Source organism: Malurus melanocephalus, unplaced genomic scaffold, assembly GCF_030028575.1.
Source record: "Malurus melanocephalus ecotype Western Australia unplaced genomic scaffold, MMel_1.1 scaffold_107, whole genome shotgun sequence".
In the NCBI taxonomy this organism is placed as follows: domain Eukaryota; kingdom Metazoa; phylum Chordata; class Aves; order Passeriformes; family Maluridae; genus Malurus; species Malurus melanocephalus.
Genome location: NW_026623339.1, coordinates 1,880,827 through 1,902,945, shown reverse-complemented (window position 1 = coordinate 1,902,945; position 22,119 = coordinate 1,880,827). Strand labels below are relative to the sequence as shown.

At 41.4% G+C, this 22,119-nt stretch overlaps 1 protein-coding gene across 2 annotated transcripts in view; it reads left to right on the top strand.

The window, feature by feature from the left end:
• DNAAF9 (dynein axonemal assembly factor 9) overlaps nucleotides 1-20,103 on the top strand; it is a 62,159-nt gene extending 42,056 nt beyond the window's left edge. Inside the window, exons 23-38 of one of the 2 annotated variants that reach the window (XR_008965564.1) lie at nucleotides 1,045-1,133; nucleotides 1,348-1,446; nucleotides 1,696-1,813; nucleotides 2,623-2,711; nucleotides 3,752-3,901; nucleotides 5,734-5,859; nucleotides 7,783-7,820; nucleotides 11,953-12,088; nucleotides 12,433-12,519; nucleotides 13,906-14,012; nucleotides 14,644-14,718; nucleotides 14,867-15,069; nucleotides 16,627-16,692; nucleotides 17,022-17,115; nucleotides 18,528-19,059; nucleotides 19,235-20,103. Coding sequence is in view for 1 of the 2 variants with exons in the window: in XM_057369326.1 (XP_057225309.1) it covers nucleotides 1,045-1,133; nucleotides 1,348-1,446; nucleotides 1,696-1,813; nucleotides 2,623-2,711; nucleotides 3,752-3,901; nucleotides 5,734-5,859; nucleotides 7,783-7,820; nucleotides 11,953-12,088; nucleotides 12,433-12,519; nucleotides 13,906-14,012; nucleotides 14,644-14,718; nucleotides 14,867-15,069; nucleotides 16,627-16,692; nucleotides 17,022-17,115; nucleotides 18,528-18,640 (1,590 nt within the window). In the remaining variant the exon portion in view is untranslated. Of the gene's footprint in view, nucleotides 1-1,044; nucleotides 1,134-1,347; nucleotides 1,447-1,695; nucleotides 1,814-2,622; nucleotides 2,712-3,751; nucleotides 3,902-5,733; nucleotides 5,860-7,782; nucleotides 7,821-11,952; nucleotides 12,089-12,432; nucleotides 12,520-13,905; nucleotides 14,013-14,643; nucleotides 14,719-14,866; nucleotides 15,070-16,626; nucleotides 16,693-17,021; nucleotides 17,116-18,527; nucleotides 19,092-19,234 lie in introns of those variants that run through there. The other variant, XM_057369326.1, reaches the window with a different exon arrangement.
• Nucleotides 20,104-22,119: the final 2,016 nt, after the last annotated feature.

Here is a 22,119-nt window from a genome sequence, read left to right as displayed (position 1 = left end):
TTCCATTAAATTTTACAAAAAGGGCTGATCTATTCCCACTGAGTTCTTAGCCTGACCTATGTTTTCACTTTATCCCCAACCCTTTGACTCCTACAGAACACAATTTTCCCTTGACCATTGCTGTTTTCCATCCCTCYTGGCCATTTCTTTTAGTCCCTTCTGTGTGTTTTGAAGTGGTTATTTCTTCAGTTGTGTGGATCCTTCTGCATGAGCAACACTGCCTTGGTTAATATCAAAAGTATCTTTAATTTTGATGGTTTTTATCTCCTACCCTTATGTTTTGGATGCTGATTTTTTAATGGAAAGCAGTCGTGTCCCCCCCAGTTGTTTTGTCTTGCAGATATTTATTGTGAAAAATGACAATGGCTGTTGCCTTTGCTTAGGAAAAGAAGGGAAATACCAAACGCTGACACGACTTTGTGATTCATCTGAATCTGATTTCTAGGTTCACAGTGCCATTCAGATTAATGTGTTTTGGCTGGAGCAATAGGATGGCAGCCAAAACATTCCCTGGAGAAACGAAGGGTTTCCTTTTCTTTTGGGAAGGAACGGAGTTTTTCTTAAATTTCGAGTAATGACTGCTGCGATCTCACCTCATGAAAATTACAGTAGTGCTTAAAAAAGACTTGTGTTCATTCAGTTCTTCTGCAGAGCACTTGGGCTATAAACACCCGCATTTTTTATCAGGGAAAACGAGGCTGTTTCAGTAAATTCCTGAAGCAGTTCCACTCCAGACAAAGAAAAGGTTACAAAATCTGATCTGTGGATTTGAGTTCTTAAATGGTTTGGGTTGGAGGGGACCTTAAATCCATGGGCAGGGAATCTTCCACTATCTCAGGTTGTTCCAAGCCCCATCCAACCCTTGAACATTTCCAGGGATGGGGCAGCCCCAGATTCTCCTGCAGCAAACCCAATATTGTGCAATATTTATGGTCAGTGGAAATGTATCTGTTTTTTTTTGGGTGAGCAAAACCAATTCCTAAACACGTTCAAAGCAAATTTGGGGAAATAATGACACTCATGCATAGATCTGGTTTGTTCCAGGTTTTCTCTTCGTGGCAAAACCAGACAAACTCAGGATTATCTTTAAGGGTTGTCCAGGAGGAATTCCTGTCTGTGGAGCAAAAGAGGATGTAAGTTCCTGCCAGTGCAGTGACACAGGGGTTGCAATCAGAAAAATGCTGTTACTCATTGTTTTTGATAATAATGAAAAAAAGAATTCTTGCATTCTTAGTGCAGTGCTCCCTTTACTTTTTTTTTAATCATTTAATATGTAGCAGTGTTGTTTAAAGAAGATAAATTTTTAGGTTTCTCCTTTAACTAATTAATTAATTTCCTTTTTTTTAGGCATTCCACTGTTCAGAAGCTCTTCAATGCCTTGTCTTTTCCTTCTGGGGAAAGATGCAGGGAGCTGAAACTATCTGCTGCCATTCCAGAATTGGAGAAGTGAGAAATTATTTTTGTATTATGTTTTGTCAGAAATGATACAAAAAATATTTTGGTAGATGTGATACYCATCTAAAAATTGTTTATTAAATAATTCTGTCCTTACACTAGATGTTTCCATTCTAAGATGAATTATTTCCTCTCTAGYTTGACCTTTTAATACTCATATTTAAGTAACTTCCCATCTATTTATATGAATGAAACCTTTTGCTGTCRATTGTAAGGAAATAAACCTTTTATTTTTGGAAGGTTTGTGCAGCACTTCACAGTCAGCAGYGTCAGCACCAAGCCAGTGATGAGAGCACATCTTCCCATCCTTCTGCAACAGTCAGAAACCATTCCTGATAGCAAAGCAGAAGGTGATAAGGTATGGAAACAGCTCCACAATAATTCCTAGCCCTCATATAGAATATTTAGAATATTCTGTCAGTAGTTGTGTTGTAGTGTAGTAAAACACTGATCATGTTCAGCCATGCTCTACTTCCTCCTCCACTACCATCAGATTTTTGCCTTATTTTCGTGGTTATATATTTATTTTCCATTTAAACAATATTTTACAGGTCCAAATGGCCTTTCAGTCTGATGAAACAGAGGCAGAAAATGAGGTGTAGATCTTTAAGTGAACTATTTTCYTCATGTCCAGAGAGACTTCACTCTGAAGCAGCAGCTTGTTTTTCTGAATTGTTGAATAATTTAACTGAATTGTTCTCTGGAACATAAAAGTTCTTTAAATAGCATCGAGGTAGCACATGATATTTAAYATTTGCTGATATTATCTGTACAACACTCCTTTCTCTATAGGGGCAATAACAATTGTCCAACTTAAGGCCTGCTTTAAATAGCATTTTCAGAGAAAATAYTTCCTAGCATTTGAAATTTGCTGAAAACAAAACCAAAACAGCAGGAATATAATTTTCTCTTGGAATATTGTGCTATGGTGGCAGACTTAYTTCCTGGGGTCTGCTTCAGAGACCATACTGGCAATTAATAAATGCTTAGGAATGTCTTAAAATCTGATTTTAACGTTGGCTTAACTGTGTATGTTTAAAAAAGAAAGAAAAATCTATATGAATCATAGAAAACAACTTGTTTTGGTGTCTGTATCAGTGTTCCTGTGGTTGCTGTCATTTTATTTTGYATTTAGACTTGTGTTTTTGCCTGTTCCCTGTGTTGCAGGTGATCATCACCATCCTCACGGGGCTCCCAGGATGTCGTTCCAGTGACCTGTGTGCTTTCCTTGTCACTTTTACCAAGGAGTATGGGAGGTTGGTACAACTCTGCTTACACTCATCACCAAAAACAGCTTGGCATGAAGGAAAAAAAAAAAAACTATAAGTGTTTCATTTGGTGTTTTTTAAACCGAATTTTGAACTGCCAGATATGTTTGACACTGATTTTAGATGTTTAGACAGAAAAACAGCATAGGAGATTTTTTTTTTGCATTCCATGTGGTGAAGAGCTTCCATTTATTGGCTTGTAGTGATTCTAAAATGCATTTTTTTAAATTTTCTTGAGAAAAGACTGTACTAGCAATCCTTGGCAGGGCATTGTTTTTACTTTAGCCTGATTTCTATTCTGCAGGAGCAGGAGGTGCATTCAGGACATCTGTTGTATGGCAAGAATATAAATCTRCTGTGAGAATTTGCCACTCTGTGTGTTGATAGAGCTTCTGGAAAATMAAAAAATAAATTCTTACCCTTTTAATTCTTACAAGCCAAACACCTTAGCATTTAATCTTAGACGTGTTCTGCGCTTTTTTTTTTTTTTAATTTTAACTCAATGTTTTGGTATTATCAGGTTGATTCAGAACAGTTCTGTGCTTCTGTTATAGGGCAAACRCGTAAGGTGACTTTTGAAGGTTGTGTAATAATACATCTCCTCATATTTTCTTGCAAATGTCATTGTTACTTTCCATTTTGGCACTGAAATATTTTCATGCCCAGAGTMTTTTGAATTGGATCTGTCCAATTTTTGTTTCCTGCATCACTGCCAGTGATCAGAATTACTCGGATGATGCACAGCTTTGAAAAAGCTGCCGAACATTGTTTTCTTGTAAAAACAACAAAAAACACCCACAAACCCCTTTGGCAATAATGTAAAGAATGTGCTCGTGCTGGAAATTATCTAAAACCAAGTGAATGCCTCTTTCCCACGTGATCAAGTGGAACGAGATCATGATGAGATGATGAGAGATGTGGAATCCTCGGGTTTGTCAAACTTCATTTTGCTCCGTTGGTTCAAAATAGGAAGAAAACAGCACTACTCTGTCACARCATGAACTCTTTGCTGCTTTCCTGTGTTTTAGGTGGATGGTTTATAGGCAGACCATGGATAGTCCYGAGTGTTTCAGTGCCTCCCATTTCCAGCGTTACCTGTCCGGGCTCCTGGAGGCGCAGCAGAACCTCGGTGTCCGTCAGGCTGGGAAGAGCAGGAGGCTGYTGGTGGTCCTGCAAGGGTAAAGGCTTGAAACTCTCTGAACTCTGGTGTAGAAGAATGGAATTTTGGTTTACAAATTTAGCTTTTCTGTACCTGTTGATTTTGTTGCTTGTTGCTCGTTTGGAAAAAAAAAGTGTCTGTTGCTTTTCTTCCACCTTCTGGAAACAAAGCAGGGGCAGCTGAGGARGGGGATTCTGTCCCTCTGCCCTGCTCAGGTGAGACCCCACCTGCTGCAGGCTCCACCAGCATCAAAAGGTGGGGCAGGAGTGAATCCAGAGCTGCTCCCAGGGCTGGAGCCCCTCTGAGCCCCTCTGCTCTGGAGCCAGACTGGGAGAGCTGGGAATGTTCCCCTGGAGAAGGGAAGGACACAGGGAGAGCTCAGAGCCCCTTTTGGGGCCTGAAGGGGCTCCAGGAGAGCTGGAGAGGGACTGGGGACAAGGATGGAGGGACAGGACACAGGGAATAGCTTCAAATTAAAAAAGAGGAGATTTAGGTGGGATATTGGAATGGAATTCCTGCTGTGAGGGTGGGGAGGTCCTGGCACAGGTTTCCCAGAGAAGCTGCAGCTGCCCCATCCCTGGAAGTGTCCAGGGACAGGTTGGAGGAACCTGGAGCAGAGAAAGATGTCCCCAGTTGTTGCAGGGGGTTGGACTGAGATGACTTTTGAAGATTCCTTCCAACCCAAACTATTCTGTGCTTCTGGCTCCAGAGCTGCCAGCAGAAATCAGACTGTCAGAGATCCCCTAATGCCTGATGGAGCAGGGGGTACCAGAGCGAGATTTAGTGACATGTTTGGGTAAATGCCARTTTCCTTGTGGGATAAAGGTGAAGACTCTGAGCCACCTCTGTTTGACATTTCCACCTCCAGTGTAGCAATTGAGCACTGGGATCATCCTCAGGATGTTTTCCCCCTCTGTTTCTGAGTCATGAGAAGGTGACATAAACCAGAATGAGGGGGGCACCACCCTGACCTGCTGGACTGGGTTCCACTTCATCCTTTTCACTGAGGAAATGCATGTGGAACTCAGCATTTTCTTCATTATGATCCATTTTGATAGTGCTAAAAACCATCCTTTTTTCATGTTGGAGCTAAATTTATTTATTTTTTTGTGAAATCAGTAGGAAAGATATAAAGTCTTGTGATGTGCAAAATAAATAACATTCTGGTAGCAGCGCTGGCTTCAGGAAAAGATAATTGGAGGTTTTTCTGTTCTTTCTGGGTAGCTGGATGTTGGTATAAACAACTTTTAGAGTAGCTGAAGTTCTCCAGATTTCCCATTCAGTTGATAACTGACAGTAGAGAWAAGTTTGAACCTGGCTGAGAAATAAATACCTGAAATCAAAACTCAGATTCACCCAAGCCTTGATATTATACAGAAATGAAATAGAGCAGTGACTGGAGTACTGATAAACAATGGRTGCATTAATGATAGAAACATTTAAATTGGGATGATGATAAGTGAGAGATGCTGTTTATTTATTCCTTTTTTTTAATTCAAATGGTGCTTGATATGCTTGGCATTAGGCATAAAATATTTATGTTATATTTTGCTTTTTTGATCTTCTTGCAAGCTGGACTTTTCACTTTTCAGTGAAAATTTGTGCAGTTTTCCTATGCAGTTGTCAATAATTTATTTTWAATGTAATTTCCAATCAGCTTCAATCTGAATTAGCTTAATTTTTCTGGATTTACTTAATTTGTCTGGATTTGCCACGTTTTGAGCTGCTTTCCATCTCTTTTGGTAGCTCTTCTAAAACCTCAGCCTTCCTCAGAGCGATTGATTTCTTTCTGGATGTGAAACCAGGCCATTCTGCTTCTCTGAGCCCKTTTTTCCTTTTGGTTTCTTACAGCTACACTGATGTTATTGATGTTGTGCAAGCTCTGCAGACTCACCCTGACCCAGATGTGAAATCTTCGTTTGTCATCGGAGCAGTCAATACCTGCGTGGAGCCTCTGAGCTGCTACATGGAGCACAGGTATGCTTTGAGATATTTCTCCAGGTTTAAAAGCAGATATGTACATTTTTGATARCACTTTTACAATAATTAGTGATATAAAATGGTTAAAGACTACTAAACTGATTTAAATCCCATAAAACTGCTTAAAAATCCATCTTGGAGCAACGTGGAAGTGCTGTTTGGTTTATCAGGATGACATGTGGTTCCCACTGGATATATAAATATATAGATAATTAATAAAAGTTCAGCTCCTAGAAGAATAAACCAGGATTGCTTGAATACAAATCCTCTGTCTAAGGAGTTTGTAACATTTGGACAATCAATTGTCCTCTGAAGAATTCTCTTTCTTAAGTCTTTCCTTAAGTCAGACTAAAAATTGAGATGTGCATCTCATTTTGGGTTATTGATTCTGTCRCTCCTTTAGGATGTTAAAAAAGACTTTGCAGGTTTAAAATATGGAATTGAAGGGAAACAATCCCTTAAATGGGGMAGGGAATGACAAAGCACGGAAGCCAAAGCATTGCAAGTGTTAAAATCTGATATCCTGGGTTACTGCAGAGCCAGGGTGGGGAGGAAATGGTYGCAGAGCCAAGTCGCTGACCTTTTGAAATCGTGTGGTTTGGTTGCTGTTTCATAGTAAATGTGTGTGCTCCAGACTTCAACAAACATGGAAATAATTTCTTAGACCTATCTGTAAAATTGTAACACTCCAATTTTTTAATTATGCCTTGCAGCTGATTTGATCAAAGTAAGTTCCAGCAGTTAGAGTTTTCCGAGTTGGTAGCACTGCTTTTGTTTGTGATCAAACTGTGCAGCACAGCTTAGAGATGAACTGCCCAAGCAGTTTCTAAAAGTGCATTCCTAAACTTTCCTGGCTGTTTTTGAACACTAACCAACGTGCTGCTTGTGCTTTGCAGTAGTCAATAAATAGACCTTACCTTTGCTGCTTCTTCTTGTCTCCGTGACAAAGATTCCAAATAAATCATAAAGATGATATCAAACATTGGTGAATTGGTGCTGGAGTGCTGTTTAAACTTGTTCTTTCTATAATTAGAGGAAAGACGAGTTCCATTTCTGTTTTGATTAACTTACTAACGTGTTACTAGTGATGGTACTGAGTAGTGTTCCTAGCAGCAGCAGCCTGCAGTCCTTTAACACCGTTTGGCTCCTGAAATGCAGAAGCAATTGAAGGAAGAGGCTCRTTCTGTGCTGTAGATTATTTATGTTTTGCTTTGGAGTTTGTTCTGATAAGATTTCACCAAGTAGCCACATGGTGCTGATGGCAAATCTTCCARTTGGGAAGCTTTGGTGATTTCACTGTCTGAAACTTGAAATCAAAAAAATCAAACCCCTTTCCTGCCTCAAAGTTTGTCACTGTAGAGATCCATCTCTTTCATTTCCATCTTCCAGCATTTCCCCATTCTGTATTAGCAGGGCAGGGGAGAGGGAGTTGAAGGGAACAGGTAAAATACTCTCTTGAGCTTTTTTTGATAAAGCTCATGAAAATAATTCTCATGAAAATAATTCTCACTGGTCTGACACAGCAGCAGCAATTTGCATTATGTACATCCAGTCTTTCTATGGAAAGTTGCCACTCTTTGGAAGGCACAATTCTTTAGGGCAAACTTTAAATTCCTATTGTTTAAATRAGAATTAAAGTAACACTGAAGCATTTCTGACTCCATAGAATACAGAATTAATTGCTTGGTGGGAATTAAATCTGTTGGAGAATTAAAACCATCTACAACAAGAATGATTTTTGGGAAAAAAAAAGTCCTGAAAGACATAACCTGAGAGGATGTTGCAGTTAGATGGATTGAGGAAAAGAAGCATGAAAATGGTTTGGTTCGTGAGACTTTGTCAGCATCCAAATGAATGTAAATGTTTTACTTAAATAACAATAATATCCATTCTTGATATGTGAACTTCTTGGTTTTTTAGGCTTCTTTTTCCCAAGTTCTTGGACCAGTGTTCCCAAGGTATGTGTCACTTTTCTTGACTCTGAGCTTTACAGAATAACAGTTGAGCCATGTGGCCAAATAAATATATGGATTTATTATTTTGTGCTAATAATCTATGTAGCCAAAGGGTCATGATTCACTCTTGGAGGTAAGAACAGACAATCTCTGCCTACACTATCAAACATCACAGGCAGGAGGTGGAAAATTCTGGAGCGTGATCCATTTTGAAATCTTCATCTGGAGGATGGGTTTTCCTAAGAGTTTAACCTGAGTTGAACTGTTCATCTTGAACTGTTGTACCTGGGAGTGAGATGGATTGGATTTGAGTTCCACCCTCCTTGGGGGAGGTGTGAGGAAATGAACTTTTCCTTTCTCCTTTTTCCTTTTCCTTTTTTCATTTTCCCTTTTCCCTTTCCCTTTTCCTTCCTGGTCCTTGTGGCTGCTTCACCTCTGAGTGCTCTGTCTGTCTGTCAGAGTTGTTCCACTTCTTTTTTATGTGTGAAGGGAGCCCAAAAGAATGAAATTGTGAACAAGCTGCACAGAAAGTAGGTGCTGTTACACAGATCAGGATTTTATTTAGAGAAAAAATATTTGTACTGCAAATTGGGGAAGTGTCGTCGTTACAGCCATGGGTAAATTTGAAGAGAGCAGCAAAATGTTAAGAATATAAAAAATTATCAATAACTACAGAGAAGTTAAAAGTGCAAACATGCCCTTTTTAATGACAGAAGAAATTAAATAAATACTCAAAGTTTTGTTTTTCTTAAAGTGCATTTGCACTTTAAGATTAGGTGAGAATTTGTTGTTGAAGGAGGAATTGAAATGCCTGGGACAAGTATAGCTGATTTTCCTACAGTCCAAATACTGCAGGAATTACAAGTTTTGGAGGTTAGAGGAATGTTCTTGTGGCACAGAATCATTTCTGCACGTTGCAAAGTGTTGTCATGCAGTTTTCAGATACAGAATGTGACATCAGATGGCCGAGAGGTCCCTTCGTGTAAAGAAGTTGTTTCACAGAAATTGGGGTAATTTTAGTTTAAAAGGTTTAGGAGGAAAAGTATGCTTTGAAGTGAGATGTGGCACATTGAAACTTTCCAGAATTGGGTCACGTGTGGAGCAGAGAATTTATTTCTGCATAATTCATAGAATCCCAGACTGGTTTGGGTTGGAAGGGACCTTAAAGATCATTTAGTGCCACCTTCCACTGTCCCAGGATGCTCCAAATCCTGTCCAGCCTGGCCTTGGACACTTCCAAGGACTGAATTGTCCTGGGCTTTGGGTTCACAGATCTGAAAAGAAGAAACTTATGGGTGTAAGAAAATCCAAGTGCAGCCATAAGCAAATAGGAATTTATTAGACTTTGCTCTGTTCCTTCTCCTCACAATTATTCCAAATCTGGAAAGTGGGCAAGGTTTGCCTTTTGCTGCTGCTTCCCAGGGCTCTTCTTTTGGTGCCTTGCTCTGTAACAAAGGGGTCCCTGTCACATTACAATGTGACATCAGTTTCCAAAATTTCAGTTTCCAAAATTTCTGTTTGGAGAGCCCCAGGACTCACAGAGGCAGATGAGGATTGGGGAGAAGCTTTGAGCAGAGTGTCCCACACAAGTATCCCATCCATTCTTGCTTAAAYTTTTCCAAAAACCCCTGCCACCATCTGTGTGCTGTAATTCCCTTTTGTCTCTCCTTTTTTTGGTCTTTTTTTTTCTTTCCTTTCTTCCTTGCACAGAAGCTGTAAGATGATACCTTCCTAGTCCGAGGGCACCCTGGCATCCCTTGAAAAACAATTTCATATAGAACACAAATTAAGACGTCACCATTGTTCAATATTCCCATTGTAAGTKTGGGAGCAAAGAGGAGCCATTATTTTCATAAAGCATATGCATTTTTAATCCATCCCTCCTGTTTCTTTCCTGCYTCCATTGAACATGCTATTCCCCAGGCTGCAAGGGTTCTTTTCTTTAGAGGAATGTTTAAATAAAGAATTGTACAAAACTGGGTGGTCTTCAAAATGCATCTCTCAGAAACGGAGATGGCAGTGGCAGCTAAAATAGAAAAGGTTAAATTTGTTCATTGCTGAACCTTCCAGTTCTSTTTCTTCCAGAAAKTTCCTTTTCTGCTGKATTTCACTCCCTATCCATCAATCCAGGGTCATGGATTGGTGCCTGCTAACACAGGGCAGTGTTTGTGTGATCCCAACACCTCYRGGGTTTCTGCCTGGGYGTGAGCAGAGCCAGAGCTCWCAGGTTCCWCRAGGTCTGAGCAGGMTTCTCCTGCTTCCAGGGATGTGTGGGAGTTTCCAGTTAGGAATGACAGGAGTGCCCAGGATCTGTTCCCTGGGACAGAACAATGGAGCCGAGATTGATGGAGAAGGAGCCGAGGTGCAGAAGTGTAGGATTTCCCGATTTGTTTTTCCTTGAATCTTCCTTTTAAATTGAAGCTTTTCCAGCTCAATCCTTGCCCAATTCTGGATTCTTTCCCAGGAGTGGTGCTGCCCATTGTCACATGGACTTGGTGGCATCTCTGTAGCACAATCACAGTGTGGTAGTGGCTGATTCAGGGATTCCAGAATGGTTTGGGTTGAAAGGGATCTCAAAACTCATCTCATTCCACCCTCCTGCCATGGGCAGGGACTTCTTCCACTATCCCAGATTGTTCCAAGCCCTGTCCAGCCTGCCTTGAACACTTCAAGGATGGAATTAGTACCTTATTCATGGCATGATTAGCTTATTCCTACTTTTTATCTTAATATCCCCAAACGTGACATAATCTCAAGCCTAGCTTATATTTCAAAGAGTATTTGCTGTCCTCCTTCCCTTTTCCCCCTCCTCMRAGAGCAATTGTGCATTGGAGAAGRCATGGATATTCCTGAAATTGGARTGGAAACTTCTGTGCAAGKTWAAAAAAACCCCAAAAACCAGAAATACAGTGATGGAGATTTGGGCTGTTWAATGAAGTTCTGGTTTGAAAGGGTCTGGGATGCAAAGAGCAGTGTGGATATGATGGAAATACCCCAGAAATATGTGGTGCAGGAATTTCTGGGTAAAACAGCCTCTGCATGGATTTAGATGATTTAAAGACCAGGAATAACTGCAGGCAGCAGATCAGATGTGATCAGTTGTTGCATCTTTGCTTTAAATAGTTGGAGGCAGAGGAAATGGATCCTGGCTCAGTTATTGATGGATATCAGAGATTTTCTGTTCTTCCTTCCGCTGTACTTGTAAGTCACAGGAGAGTGTCAGAACAGAGCTGCACACCTTGAGCAAAGAAATTACATTTAGTGTAAAATTCCAGAATTGTTTAGGTTGGAAAAGATCTCCAAGATCATCAATTCCAATCATCAACCCAGCACCAGTTCCCAGTTCCCCATTACATCGTGTCAACTACATCCACGTGTTTTTTGAACACTTCCAGGGATGGGGACTCCACCACTGCCCTGGGCAGCTGTGCCAGAGCTTTACAATCCTTTCCACGAAGAAATAGTTTCTTATTTCTAATCTAAACCTCCCCTGCCACAACTTGAAGCCGTTTCCTTTCCATTTCCTCTCCATCCCTCTCCCATTCAGGGCAATACAGGCATCCCAGGGAGTCCCAAAGTGTTAGCACTGCAATTTCTTTGAGGAACTGGGCTGAAACTCAAATAATGTATAATTGGAAAGCAGGGATCCTAGAACTGAAATGAATTGGATGGTTTTTGTTATCTTTTTCATGCCTCGTGGGTTCAGTCTCGCTGTCTGAACACCCTTTTGGAGTCTAAAGATAAAAAATAACCCCAAACCCTTCTGTTGTTTTTGGAGGTGGCAGCTGAGAGTCCAAAATACTGATTTTTAGCTGTTGAATCTTAGTTCACTTGAATTCTCCAAGAAGCAACACTTTAATATTCTTTTACTTTAAGCTAGTCCTGCTCAATCTGATTCTTACATGGATTTATTATTTTAATTAATTGATTATTTGGATTCAGTCTAAATTGCTTCTGTTAGATTTTAGATTCTCTGCTTGTTTTTTTTTGTGTCGATTTTTTTTTTCACTTTGCTGGRAGAATTTAGTGAGAGGGAAGGAAAATAAGAGCAGAACAGTTGGAATATCACTGGATGGTTTCTTAGTCAGTATTTACATGCCTGAAATGTGTAACTGATCCTGATTTCCTTCCCCAGGACTGGTGAGTAACGTGGTTTTCACCAGCCATGCCACAGATCAGAGGCACCCACTCCTCGTGCAGCTGCAGAGCCTGATCCGAGCAGCAAATCCTGGAGTTTCCTTTGTCCTGGCAGAAAATGGAATTGTAACGAGGTAATGTTAACTGGGATTTATCACTTCTGGCACAYGGGCCACGAGCACTCAGAAACTTCTGTTCTCCTGTTTTGCTCTGCTGATTTATAGGAAGGAAATGCAGATTTTGCTTAATTGCTTCTTGTGCAAAAGGGATTTTCCCTTTACATTTATGGGCATATAAATGCAGGGATTAGGAAATGTGTTTTGTTTGCAGAGTGTGATTTATGCTGCTTTTACTGCCAYGCTAAAGGAAAAAAGCTCTTAATTTTACTGTCACTAGCACATTATGTTTTATGGAAGTAGATAGTGGCCATTTTATTTAACTTATAAAATTAAAACTCTTCATTTTTATCTCTTTACAGGAATGAGGATATTGAATTAATTCTCTCAGAAAGCAGTTTTTCAAACCCTCGRATGATGAGAGCTCGATATTTAATGTACCCTGGCTGGCAAGTATCTAGAACAAGAAGTATTAAAACTATTTTTCTAATTAACTTGAAGATTCAAACGTTTCACTAACTTCATTTATATWTTTTTTTCCCCGAGACTACTCATTTGGAGCAGGCAGCAGCTTTGTAAATCATTTTTAAGAGAGCTGATGATTATTCTTAGTGGATACACGATGGCTGCCCTTTTATGGGGGAAAAAAGCTCCTTTCTGGACACCATTTAAATYAATGGCAAGATTACTGTTGCTTTCCAGAAGAATAGGCAAGAACCCTGTGGGAATAAGCTGGGAAGGATTGGGATGGGTGAGGTCAATAATGACTGGAGTAATTTCATCCTGACAGCCATTCAGCATTGCTGGAATGAACTGGCTTTGTCACTCTGGCCATTAACAGAACAATTATTTGTGAAAACCAGGAGCCTCCGTGACAACCTTGGCATGGGCTGAGGCACAAACCCACGTGGCACCAAACTTTTCCAGCGAGGGAGATCTCTCCTGGCTCAGGGTTCTTTGCACATCTTGTTGCAGTTATCTAGGCTGCACCTTTTTGGCACAAATCTGAACCTGTCAGCCATCAAAACTCCTTCTCTCTGTGCTGGAAATGTGATTTATTTATCAGGTTGCAGCCCTCTATGGGTGTATATCGTTTTATTCATAAATCTGCTTCTAAATTGGATGTAAGTGGCCAAGTAAGGCTACTGGAGTAAACCAGCACCAGAGCTGTTTGTGGATTGCATGGAGCCAAAGAGAGAAAGCAGGAGAAGAAAGTATTTAAAACTTTTGGACAGCTGTTAATCTGTTTGATGACAGTGCGCAAAAATTGTATCTGGGTAGTTTGTAAGAAAAAAAAAAGAGCAGCAGGAAGAGCATCAAAAGCATCCAGGGAGAGCTGACTGCAGCTTTCCAGTACCTAAAAAAGGCTCATAAAAAAAGGGAATAGAATGAGTTTCTACATGGTAGATGGTGACAGGACAGGGGAGAAGGGTTTAAAATGAAAGAGGAGAGATTTGGATTAGATTTTARGGAAAATTCTCCTCTSTGAGGGTGGTGAGGCCCTGGCACAGGGTGCYCAGAGAAGCTGTGGCTGCCCCTGRATCYCTGGAARTGTCCAAGGCCAGGTTRGATGGGGTGGTGGAAGGTGGAGGTGGAATGASATGACCCTTAAGGTCCCTTCCAACCCAAACCAATCCACAATTTATGAAAAGGAGCYCTCAGCTTGAACCAACCTCATGCTGTTGGTAGCACATTTTCATGGAGAAGAAAGCTCAGTATTGTCCTTCCTGAGCAAGGCTCAGSTGTGGTGAGCAAACAGATGCTTTTTATTGAATGAAAAGCTCAAATCCTGTGATTTCAGTCTGTTGAAGGTGTTTTTTTGTTTTTATCCCCAGGTATGAGGGCAAATACGGGGCTGGGCCTGTGTTCCCTCCCATGGTTCAGATCTGTGTGTGGTTCAGTCGCCCTCTGGAGAAAACACGATTCGTGGCCAAGTGCAAAGGTACCAGTGAACTTTGCCTGACTTGATTGAAATCCAAGTTTGGGATGCTGAGGGATGGAGGGGAAGGAAGGCACTGACGTTAACACAGTTATTTAATCACTGCTGAAGTTCACTTTTAATTGAAAACTCAGCTTTCCTTCCTCCAAGTACAGTAAATTCTGTTCTTTAGTGTCTGCTCTGGAAAGCTGTCCCACGATTTAGTTCAGATGCAAATCTAATTGAATTTTTGGTTTCTGGGACTGAGACATTTCCTATGTTTAATTGTATTTGGTAGTGTTGAAATTAATTTTATAAGTGACCATCAGCTTCTACTTTTTATGCCAAATAATTCGTTGTAGCTGCTAGAAAACAGGTTCAGCTCTAGAGTAGATAAATTACCAAACTTCTCCTCCTTTCCTTAGCCAAGCACTGTTAAAGTGGAGGATTTTACTTTCCACACATTAGGAGTTCCTTATGTCAARCACATTTCCCAAAGAATAAGAAAATAGAGGAATGTTTAGGACACCAGTGGACATGGCAGCTTTTCCCTTGGGGTGTGGTTTAGAGATGAATTGCACAGGTTTTACCAGGAGCCCCACCAAGGAGAAGGAAAAGAAGTTGAGATAATCTGTTTGTCTTCTGTTTCAAACAGCAATTAAGTCGTTGCTCAAGCCAAGTCCTTTTTCTGGAAACATTTATCACATCATGGGCAAAGTGAAGTTTTCAGGTAAGGGCAAATTACTCCTGAGGTGGTGTGATCACCCTGCATGTTATGTGTATTTAAAAATGAATTTCTGTTCTGTTTCTGGAGTCTGTCTGCACCAGTGCTGATGTTTAGATTAGATTAGCAATTCCTTCTGTCTTCTCCTCTTTAGATGCTGATAAAATCATTGAAGTCTGTCACAACACATCAGCAAACTCCCTAAGCCTGGTGCCTGTTCCAGAGGGGCCGACTCCTCCTGATTGCAGGAGCGATCCCAGGGACTGCAGCAGTCAACAGGAATAYTTCCTTGTGTTCATTGGCTGCTCCCTGAAGGAAGAGGATATCAAAGATTGGCTCAGAGAAACCGCAAAACAGGTTTGTGGGGCAAGTTTTGTTCAGTGCTTGGCATTTCTTAACAGCAAAAGGAAAAAATCACGGCGTCTCCATGAAACATTTGGGTTTCTTAATCTCTTTTTTCTTCTGTGGAGGTATTGACATTCCAGGRTGCAAATGTATTTCAGGAAGGGGACTGAGAATTTACAAATGTGTATCGTAATCTGGGCATTGTTTTAGTGCTTGCTACAGCTTATTCATGRATTGATCTGCTCTTGAATGCTTGAGCAAATGGATTATGTCCAGGATAAACACAGGATGATTTAGCTGAGCTGTGATTGCCAAGGGCTCAAGTGTGCGATGAAATAAATCTTCTTCAAGTACCTGAACGCTGGCAAAGCTGAACGTTTGTTTTGATTCACTAAATTAAACCTCCTTGGAAGTAATCCACTGCAATGGAGGCGAGAGTCCTTTTCATTTTGTCATCCTGAATTACTCAAGTGTGTTTCTGTGTGGTTGATGGATCCAGGCAGTGGGAATTGGAGTGGGGAGCAGGGAATGTGCCTGTTGGAAGAAGCCCAGAAGGCACCGTTTGCTCACAGGAACTGCCAGAATTGATTGATGGAATCACAGATCCATGAAAYCCTGGGATGGTTTGGCTTGGAAGGGACYTTAAATCMCATCCAKTGTCACCCCCTGCCATGGCAGGGACATCTTCCACCAGCCCAGGATGCTCCAAGCCCTGTTCAACCAGGGCTTGGACACTTCAGGGATGGRGCAGCCACAGCTTCTCCGGGCAATCTGTGCAAATTTTGGAGCATTTTTAATTAAAAACACCCCAGGTTACGTCTTAATGGTTTAGGATTTGCCCAGTRACTCCAAAAATCTGTGTAGGAAGGGAAAAATGTTTCCTGCACACTGTGGATGGAGCAGTTTCTGAGGTTTCTGAGATGCTCAGGTTCTCATCTCTGTCCTCTTGGCACACTGTGTTAATTTAGGGATTTAATCAATTTTCTGTGCTGATTATCTCCTGCTCTGCACTTACCACAGGGATAATATATGGAGACAAATGCTTTTCCATGTAAAAAAGCTCTCAATGGAATACTACTTAAATTTTATGAAAACTTGAAATTTAAGTGCTTATCTCAAGTGTGAAGTGTTTCCTCTTTGAGCAGTTCAAGACTATAAACACTCTTTGTACAGTCATGGSTAATTTAAGGTTTTTCAGATAGCTCTGAGAGTTACCACATGCTGCAGGAAAGAAAGGGATTACAGAATTTTTCAGACTCAAAATGAACTTGTTTTTCTGTTCCTGTGCCAGCAAAGCTGTATTTAAATTGTATTGTTTARAATACTTTTAGAATTTTTCATTTCTAAGCTTTTTCTGTAGGAACAGTGAATTTTACTTTTGTTTTCAGAGCACAGTTGTGAGCACCTTCATAGAATTGAATAATTTTAGAATTTTTTTTTTTTAATATGTGCTTCTATTTTGTGGTTTGGGTTGTTTTTTATTTTTTAAATTTACTTTTTAACTGGCAAAGCTGTGGTATCACATCACCCCTCCGCAGTTACATAACTGGAATCTCATTCTTCACACAGAAACCTCAGAGGAAAGCCCTGAAAACCMGAGGAATGTTAACCCTTCAGGAAATAAAAAACATTCACGTGAGTAAAAGCAATAATTTACAAACCCTTCTTTTGGCTGATCTCCCGTAAATATCCCATAAATATCTGGATGACAGAGCACCTGCCACAACAAGTGTGCTGAGCACTAAATTATTACAGCACTTAGTGTCTTGGGAGATAYTTGGAACACAACTGGAGCTGTCCAGGAGGGATTTGAGAGATAAATCTGATCCCAGAGCTCCAAGTTCACTCTGGAAAACAGGAGGAGGTGTAAAATTTGGCATCTTTTTTGGCCCTTCAGTTTTAGCTATTGAGGTTTGTTAGGACTGCCCCTACAAATGTTTAATTGAAATTCTTTCTTGCTGCAGGTGAAACGCCACTTGGATCCACTTCCAGCTGGTTATTTTTACAACGGGACTCAATTTGTGAATTTTTTTGGTGACAAAATGGATTATCATCCATGTATCCTTAAAAAGGTGGGCCTTTTGGGGGGAAGATTTTGGGTAGGAACAGACTGTGCCACTYTGAAATGCAAAGTGCCAAAGCAGATTGGGTAGTAAAGAACCAATTCCTTGCCACTGGAGCTGGAATGAAAAGGTGTTAAAACCCTTTTTCAGAGATAAGGTCTCAGAAGCAGAATAGAACCGACAAAACAAACCCMAAACTGCCCATGAGCTCACTCAGGGAACAATTTATGGGACCACAGCTTCTCAAAGAAAYATTTTTCAAACCAAATAGTGCTGTGATATCTCTGAATGCCTGGGCACGACTGATAAACCTTCCAAATGAATGTAATTTTGTGTGTGCACACACTCCAGTGAGAACAATCAGATTTTTTTTTTTAGTGTTGCCCTGGCATTTCTTGCCAATGTTCCAGCRTATTCCTGTTGTCCTTGGTCACCACTTGGGGACATGGRTTAGTGGTGGGTTAACAGTTGGGTTTGATGATCTTAGAGAGCTTTTCCAGCCTTAGTAATTCTGTGATTCTYTCATTTTCATAACTTTCTGTTGCTTTTGTCTTTGCTTGGTTTTATATTCCCAGTTTGSTKWWCWYMWKRWGWWMASCAAAGYTGACAAAAATCCAGGTGGGTTCTGTGATGCTGCTTTGGGATCAGAGCAGTTATTTTCTGTGTCCAGCTTTAAAATTTTAATATTCACTGGCAAATCACAGGTGCCTTCGGGTCCCTGGCAGTCCCCAAGGCCAGGCTGGATGGGGCTTGGAGCASCCTGGGATAGTGGRAGGTGTCMCTGCMCATGGCAGGGGGTGGAATTGGATGGGATTTAAGGTCCTTCCAACCCAAACATTTCCAGAATTCTTCACTCCACCTCCCCTTTGGTGTTTGGCAGTGAAAGCTGCGTGCCCTGGTTGACCCTTTCTGGGGTACTTGAGATTTGGGCAGTTTTTTTTAAGAATTCTGTTTGACCAAAACAGCTGTAAATGTGTTCACAGAGTCACAGAATGCTTTGGGTTGGAAGGCACCTTAAAGCTGATCTCATTCCARCACCTCCYRCWATCCCAGGTTGCTCCAAGCCCCATCCAAACCTGGCCTTGGACACTTGCAGGGATGGGGAGTGTAAAATATCTTTGGGCAATCTGTGCCAGGGAAGAATTTCTTCCTAAATTCTGATCTGACCCTGCTGTAGTTTTGCTGTTTTTATCTCCTTCTTCATGTGCAGCTCCTTTATTCCCTGTGAACACTGAGCTGTGATAGCTCAGACTGAACAGGATCATTCCCAAAGATGATCCATTGATCAGAAACTCAATTTCTGCTTTCACTGAGTATCCCAGAACTGGCACTTCCTTCAAACCTGGATGTTCTTTCCTACCAAATCCCATTTGCACAAATGTTCTTTCCTTAACCTTCCCCACCCAGTAATGGACCAGTTCATGAAYGATTATTTGGAAGAAGCCAACAGGGAAATTGAGAAGTACAACAGGGAGCTGGAGGAGCAGGAGTACCATGATCTCTTTGAGCAGAAGACTTAAACACGTGGGTCCAGGGCATTTGTGTCCTGTTATCAGGAACCAAAAATGCCATTTATCCTCCTGGCTCGTGAGAAAATCGAGTGAAATGTCTGTTTTCAGCACTYCTTCCCAAATTATGGGATCAATCCCCTAAGGTTGGCGTTTAATCYGGTAACTGCTTAGCTGTTCCTACTGTCAGGTTTGCTTCCACTTCACCTCAGTTCCAGACTGTACAAAGCATCACCTGGAATCTCTGGCTTGTGGTGGAAACGTGGGGAAAAGAAGACGAGGAAGAAGAAAGAGGAAGAAGGAGAAAAGATGCAAAATTATTTATTTCCTTAAAGGTTGGAATGTAATTGTGGAATTGGGCCGTGGTGCAGATTGTCAAACAATCCCTGGGCTCCCCTGTTGCACGGGAGCAGGGGTGTGGGATTGGGGGTGTTCCCAAAGTGAGAAATTGGGGAACACTGACTCGGAGTCCCCAATCCCAAAGCAAGAAATTGGGGAACATTGACTTAGAGGAGTCCCCAATCTCACAGCTGTTTGGGGGTTCCCAAAGTGAGAATTTGGGGAACATTGACTTGGAACAATCCCTAATCCTACAGTTGTTTGAAGGTTCCCAAAGTGAGAAATGGGGGAACACTGACTTGGAACAGTCCCTAATCCCAAAGTGAGAAATGGGGGAACACTGACTTGGAACAGTCCCTAATCCCAAAGCAAGAAATGGGGGAACATTGACTTGGAACAGTCCCTAATCCCACAGCTGTTTGAGGGTTCCCAAAGTGAGAATTTGGGGAACATTGACTTGGAACAGTCCCTAATCCCATAACTGTTTGGGGGGCTCCCAAAGCGAGAAATGGGGGAGCATTGACTTGGAATAGTCCCTAATCCCACAGCTGTCAGGATATTCCCAAAGCAAGAAATGGGGAATAATTAAAAAAAAAAATAGAAGAAGCCCTAATCCCACAGCTGCTGGGATGTTCCCAAAGCGAGAAATGGGGGAACAATGGGAAAAACTTAGAATTGAGTCCCAAATCCCACAGCTGTTGGGGTGTTCCCAAAGCGAGAAATGGGGGAACAGTGGAAAAACTCTGAAGAATCCCTAATCCCACAACTGTCAGGATGTTCCTGAAGCAAGAAATAATGGAATTATGAAAAAAATAGAAAAATCCTAAATCCCACAGTTGCTGGGGTGTTCCCAAAGCGAGAAATGGGGGAACAATGGGGWAAATCTGAAAGAGTCCCTAATCCCACTGATTTTAGGTTGTCCCCAKAGTAAGAAATGGGGGAGCACTTTCTCAGAGTCCCTAATCCCAGAGCTGTTGGGATGTTCCCARAGTGAGAAATGGGGCCAACAATGGGAAAATCTTGGATGAGCTCCTAATCCCACAGCTGCTGGGATGTTCCCAAAGYGAGAAATGGGGGAACAATGGGAWAARCTCAGAATTGGCTCCTTAATCCCACAGCTCTTGGTGTGTTCCCAAAGCRAGAAAYRGGGGAACACTTTCTCMARRTCCCTAATCCCACARKTGTTGATGTATTGCCAAAGTGAGAAATGGGGGAACAGTGGGAAAAGCTTGGATGAGCACATAATCCCATAATTGTTGGGGTGTTCCCAAAGYGAGAAATGGGGCAATCCTTTGAGAATCCCTAATCCCACAGCATCTGGGCTGTTCCTAAAGCGAGAAATGGGGGAACAGTGGGGAAAATTCTGAAGAGTCCCTGATCCCAGAGCTGTAGGGTATTCCCAAAGTGAGAAATAGGGGAATGATTCAAAACTTGGAATCCCTGAATCTGCAGTTGTCAGGATGTTCCCAAAGCGAGAAATGGGGGAACACTTTCCCAGAGTCCCATATCCCACAGCTGCTAGGATGTTCCCAAAATGAGAAATAGGGGAATGTTGGGAAAAATTCAGAATTGGGTGCCTAGTTCCAGAGCTGTTGTTGTGAACTTAAAGTGAGAAATGGGGGAATGATTCAAAAATTTAGAATCTTTGAATCTGCAGCTGTCAGGATGTTCCCAAATTGAGAAATGGGGGAACAGTGGGGAAAACTCTGAAGGGTCCCTGCTTCCAGAGCTGTAGGATATTCCCAAAGTGAGAAATGGGGGAATAGTTCAAAAACTTGGAATCCCTGAATTTACAGCTGTCAGGATGTTCCCAAAGCGAGAAATGGGGGAACAATGGGGAAAACTCAGATGAGCACCTAATCCCAGAGCTGTTGGTGTGTTCCCAAAGCGAGAAATGGGGGAACAGTGGGGAAACCTCTGTTCTGAGTCCCTAATCCCACAGCTCCTAGGGCATTCCCAAAGTAAAAAATGAAGAAACAGTGGGAAAAACTCTGCAGAGAGTCCCTGATCCCAGAGCTGTTGGGGTGTTCCCAAAGCGAGAAATGGGGGAACAATGGGAAATCCTTTTATGGGTCCCTAATCCCACAGTGCTGGTGTTCCCAAAGCGAGAAATGGGGGAACARTGGGAAAAATACTGCAGAGTYRCTAATCCCACARCTGTCAGGATGTTCCYAAAATGAGAAATGGGGCAACACTCCCACCCCCACCTTTACCAGCCCGGCTCAAAACCTCGGCACAAGTTTGAGTCTGCACTCGAAATTCTGATTTTTTTGGAAAGAAAAGCTATTTATACATTTCMGGGTGAAATCAGTGGAGAAATCTTAATTTCTTCCCAGTGCTCTCATTGGRGTTCTGGAAAATATTTCCCGACTGGCTGCAATGTTCACCTTGCTTTTGCTTAGATTATCCCTGAAGAATTCTTATTTCAGTCCTACAAACTAAGCARGGCAAGGGAAAGGGGCGATTCTTCAGCTGAAGAATTCCTTTTTGTGAAGATGAGTGATTTCCAAAGGTAAAAAATATCAAAGGATTTTACTTGAAAGAAGCAGGAACTTGCTTGTGGAGCTTCCAGAAGAGTTTGCACACCGTGACGAGAAATGAGCTTTTTCAAGTCCTTGCAACGACGTTTTTATAGTTCATGAATGATAGAACAGGAATGCTGGCAGCTTGTCCCAACTTAATTCAGTCTAATTTAAAAGGAGACTTTATAAATCACTGACTGAAGGGTTATAAAGTACCTGAGCAGCTACTTACAGGCAATTATTGGAGTTTATTTGAATAAGCTGATTATTGTAGCGTGCATGTGTTTGGAATTTAGGTGAGAACAGCCCAGCGGGAATTTTTTTATTTTCATATTCCTTCRCCTTAGGGACAGCTCAATCTTTTAATGCAGCTTTTCTTTCTGACCAGATGTTTGTGATACAGTGAGAAATGGAATGAAAAATCTCTTGCAGGACACTTAAAATGCTTCAAATGAGTCTGCACAGCCTCATGCCACAGCAGGGAAATGAGATTTTAACCCCTGCCATCAAACCTGAGGCTAAATTAGAGTTTGTGCTTTACTTAAGAGATGTATTTTTTACCTTTGGAATAYGAAATGACCGAAATTTCGGTGACCTGAAGCACATTTTAGGTGGTTTTGGTCTTCATTG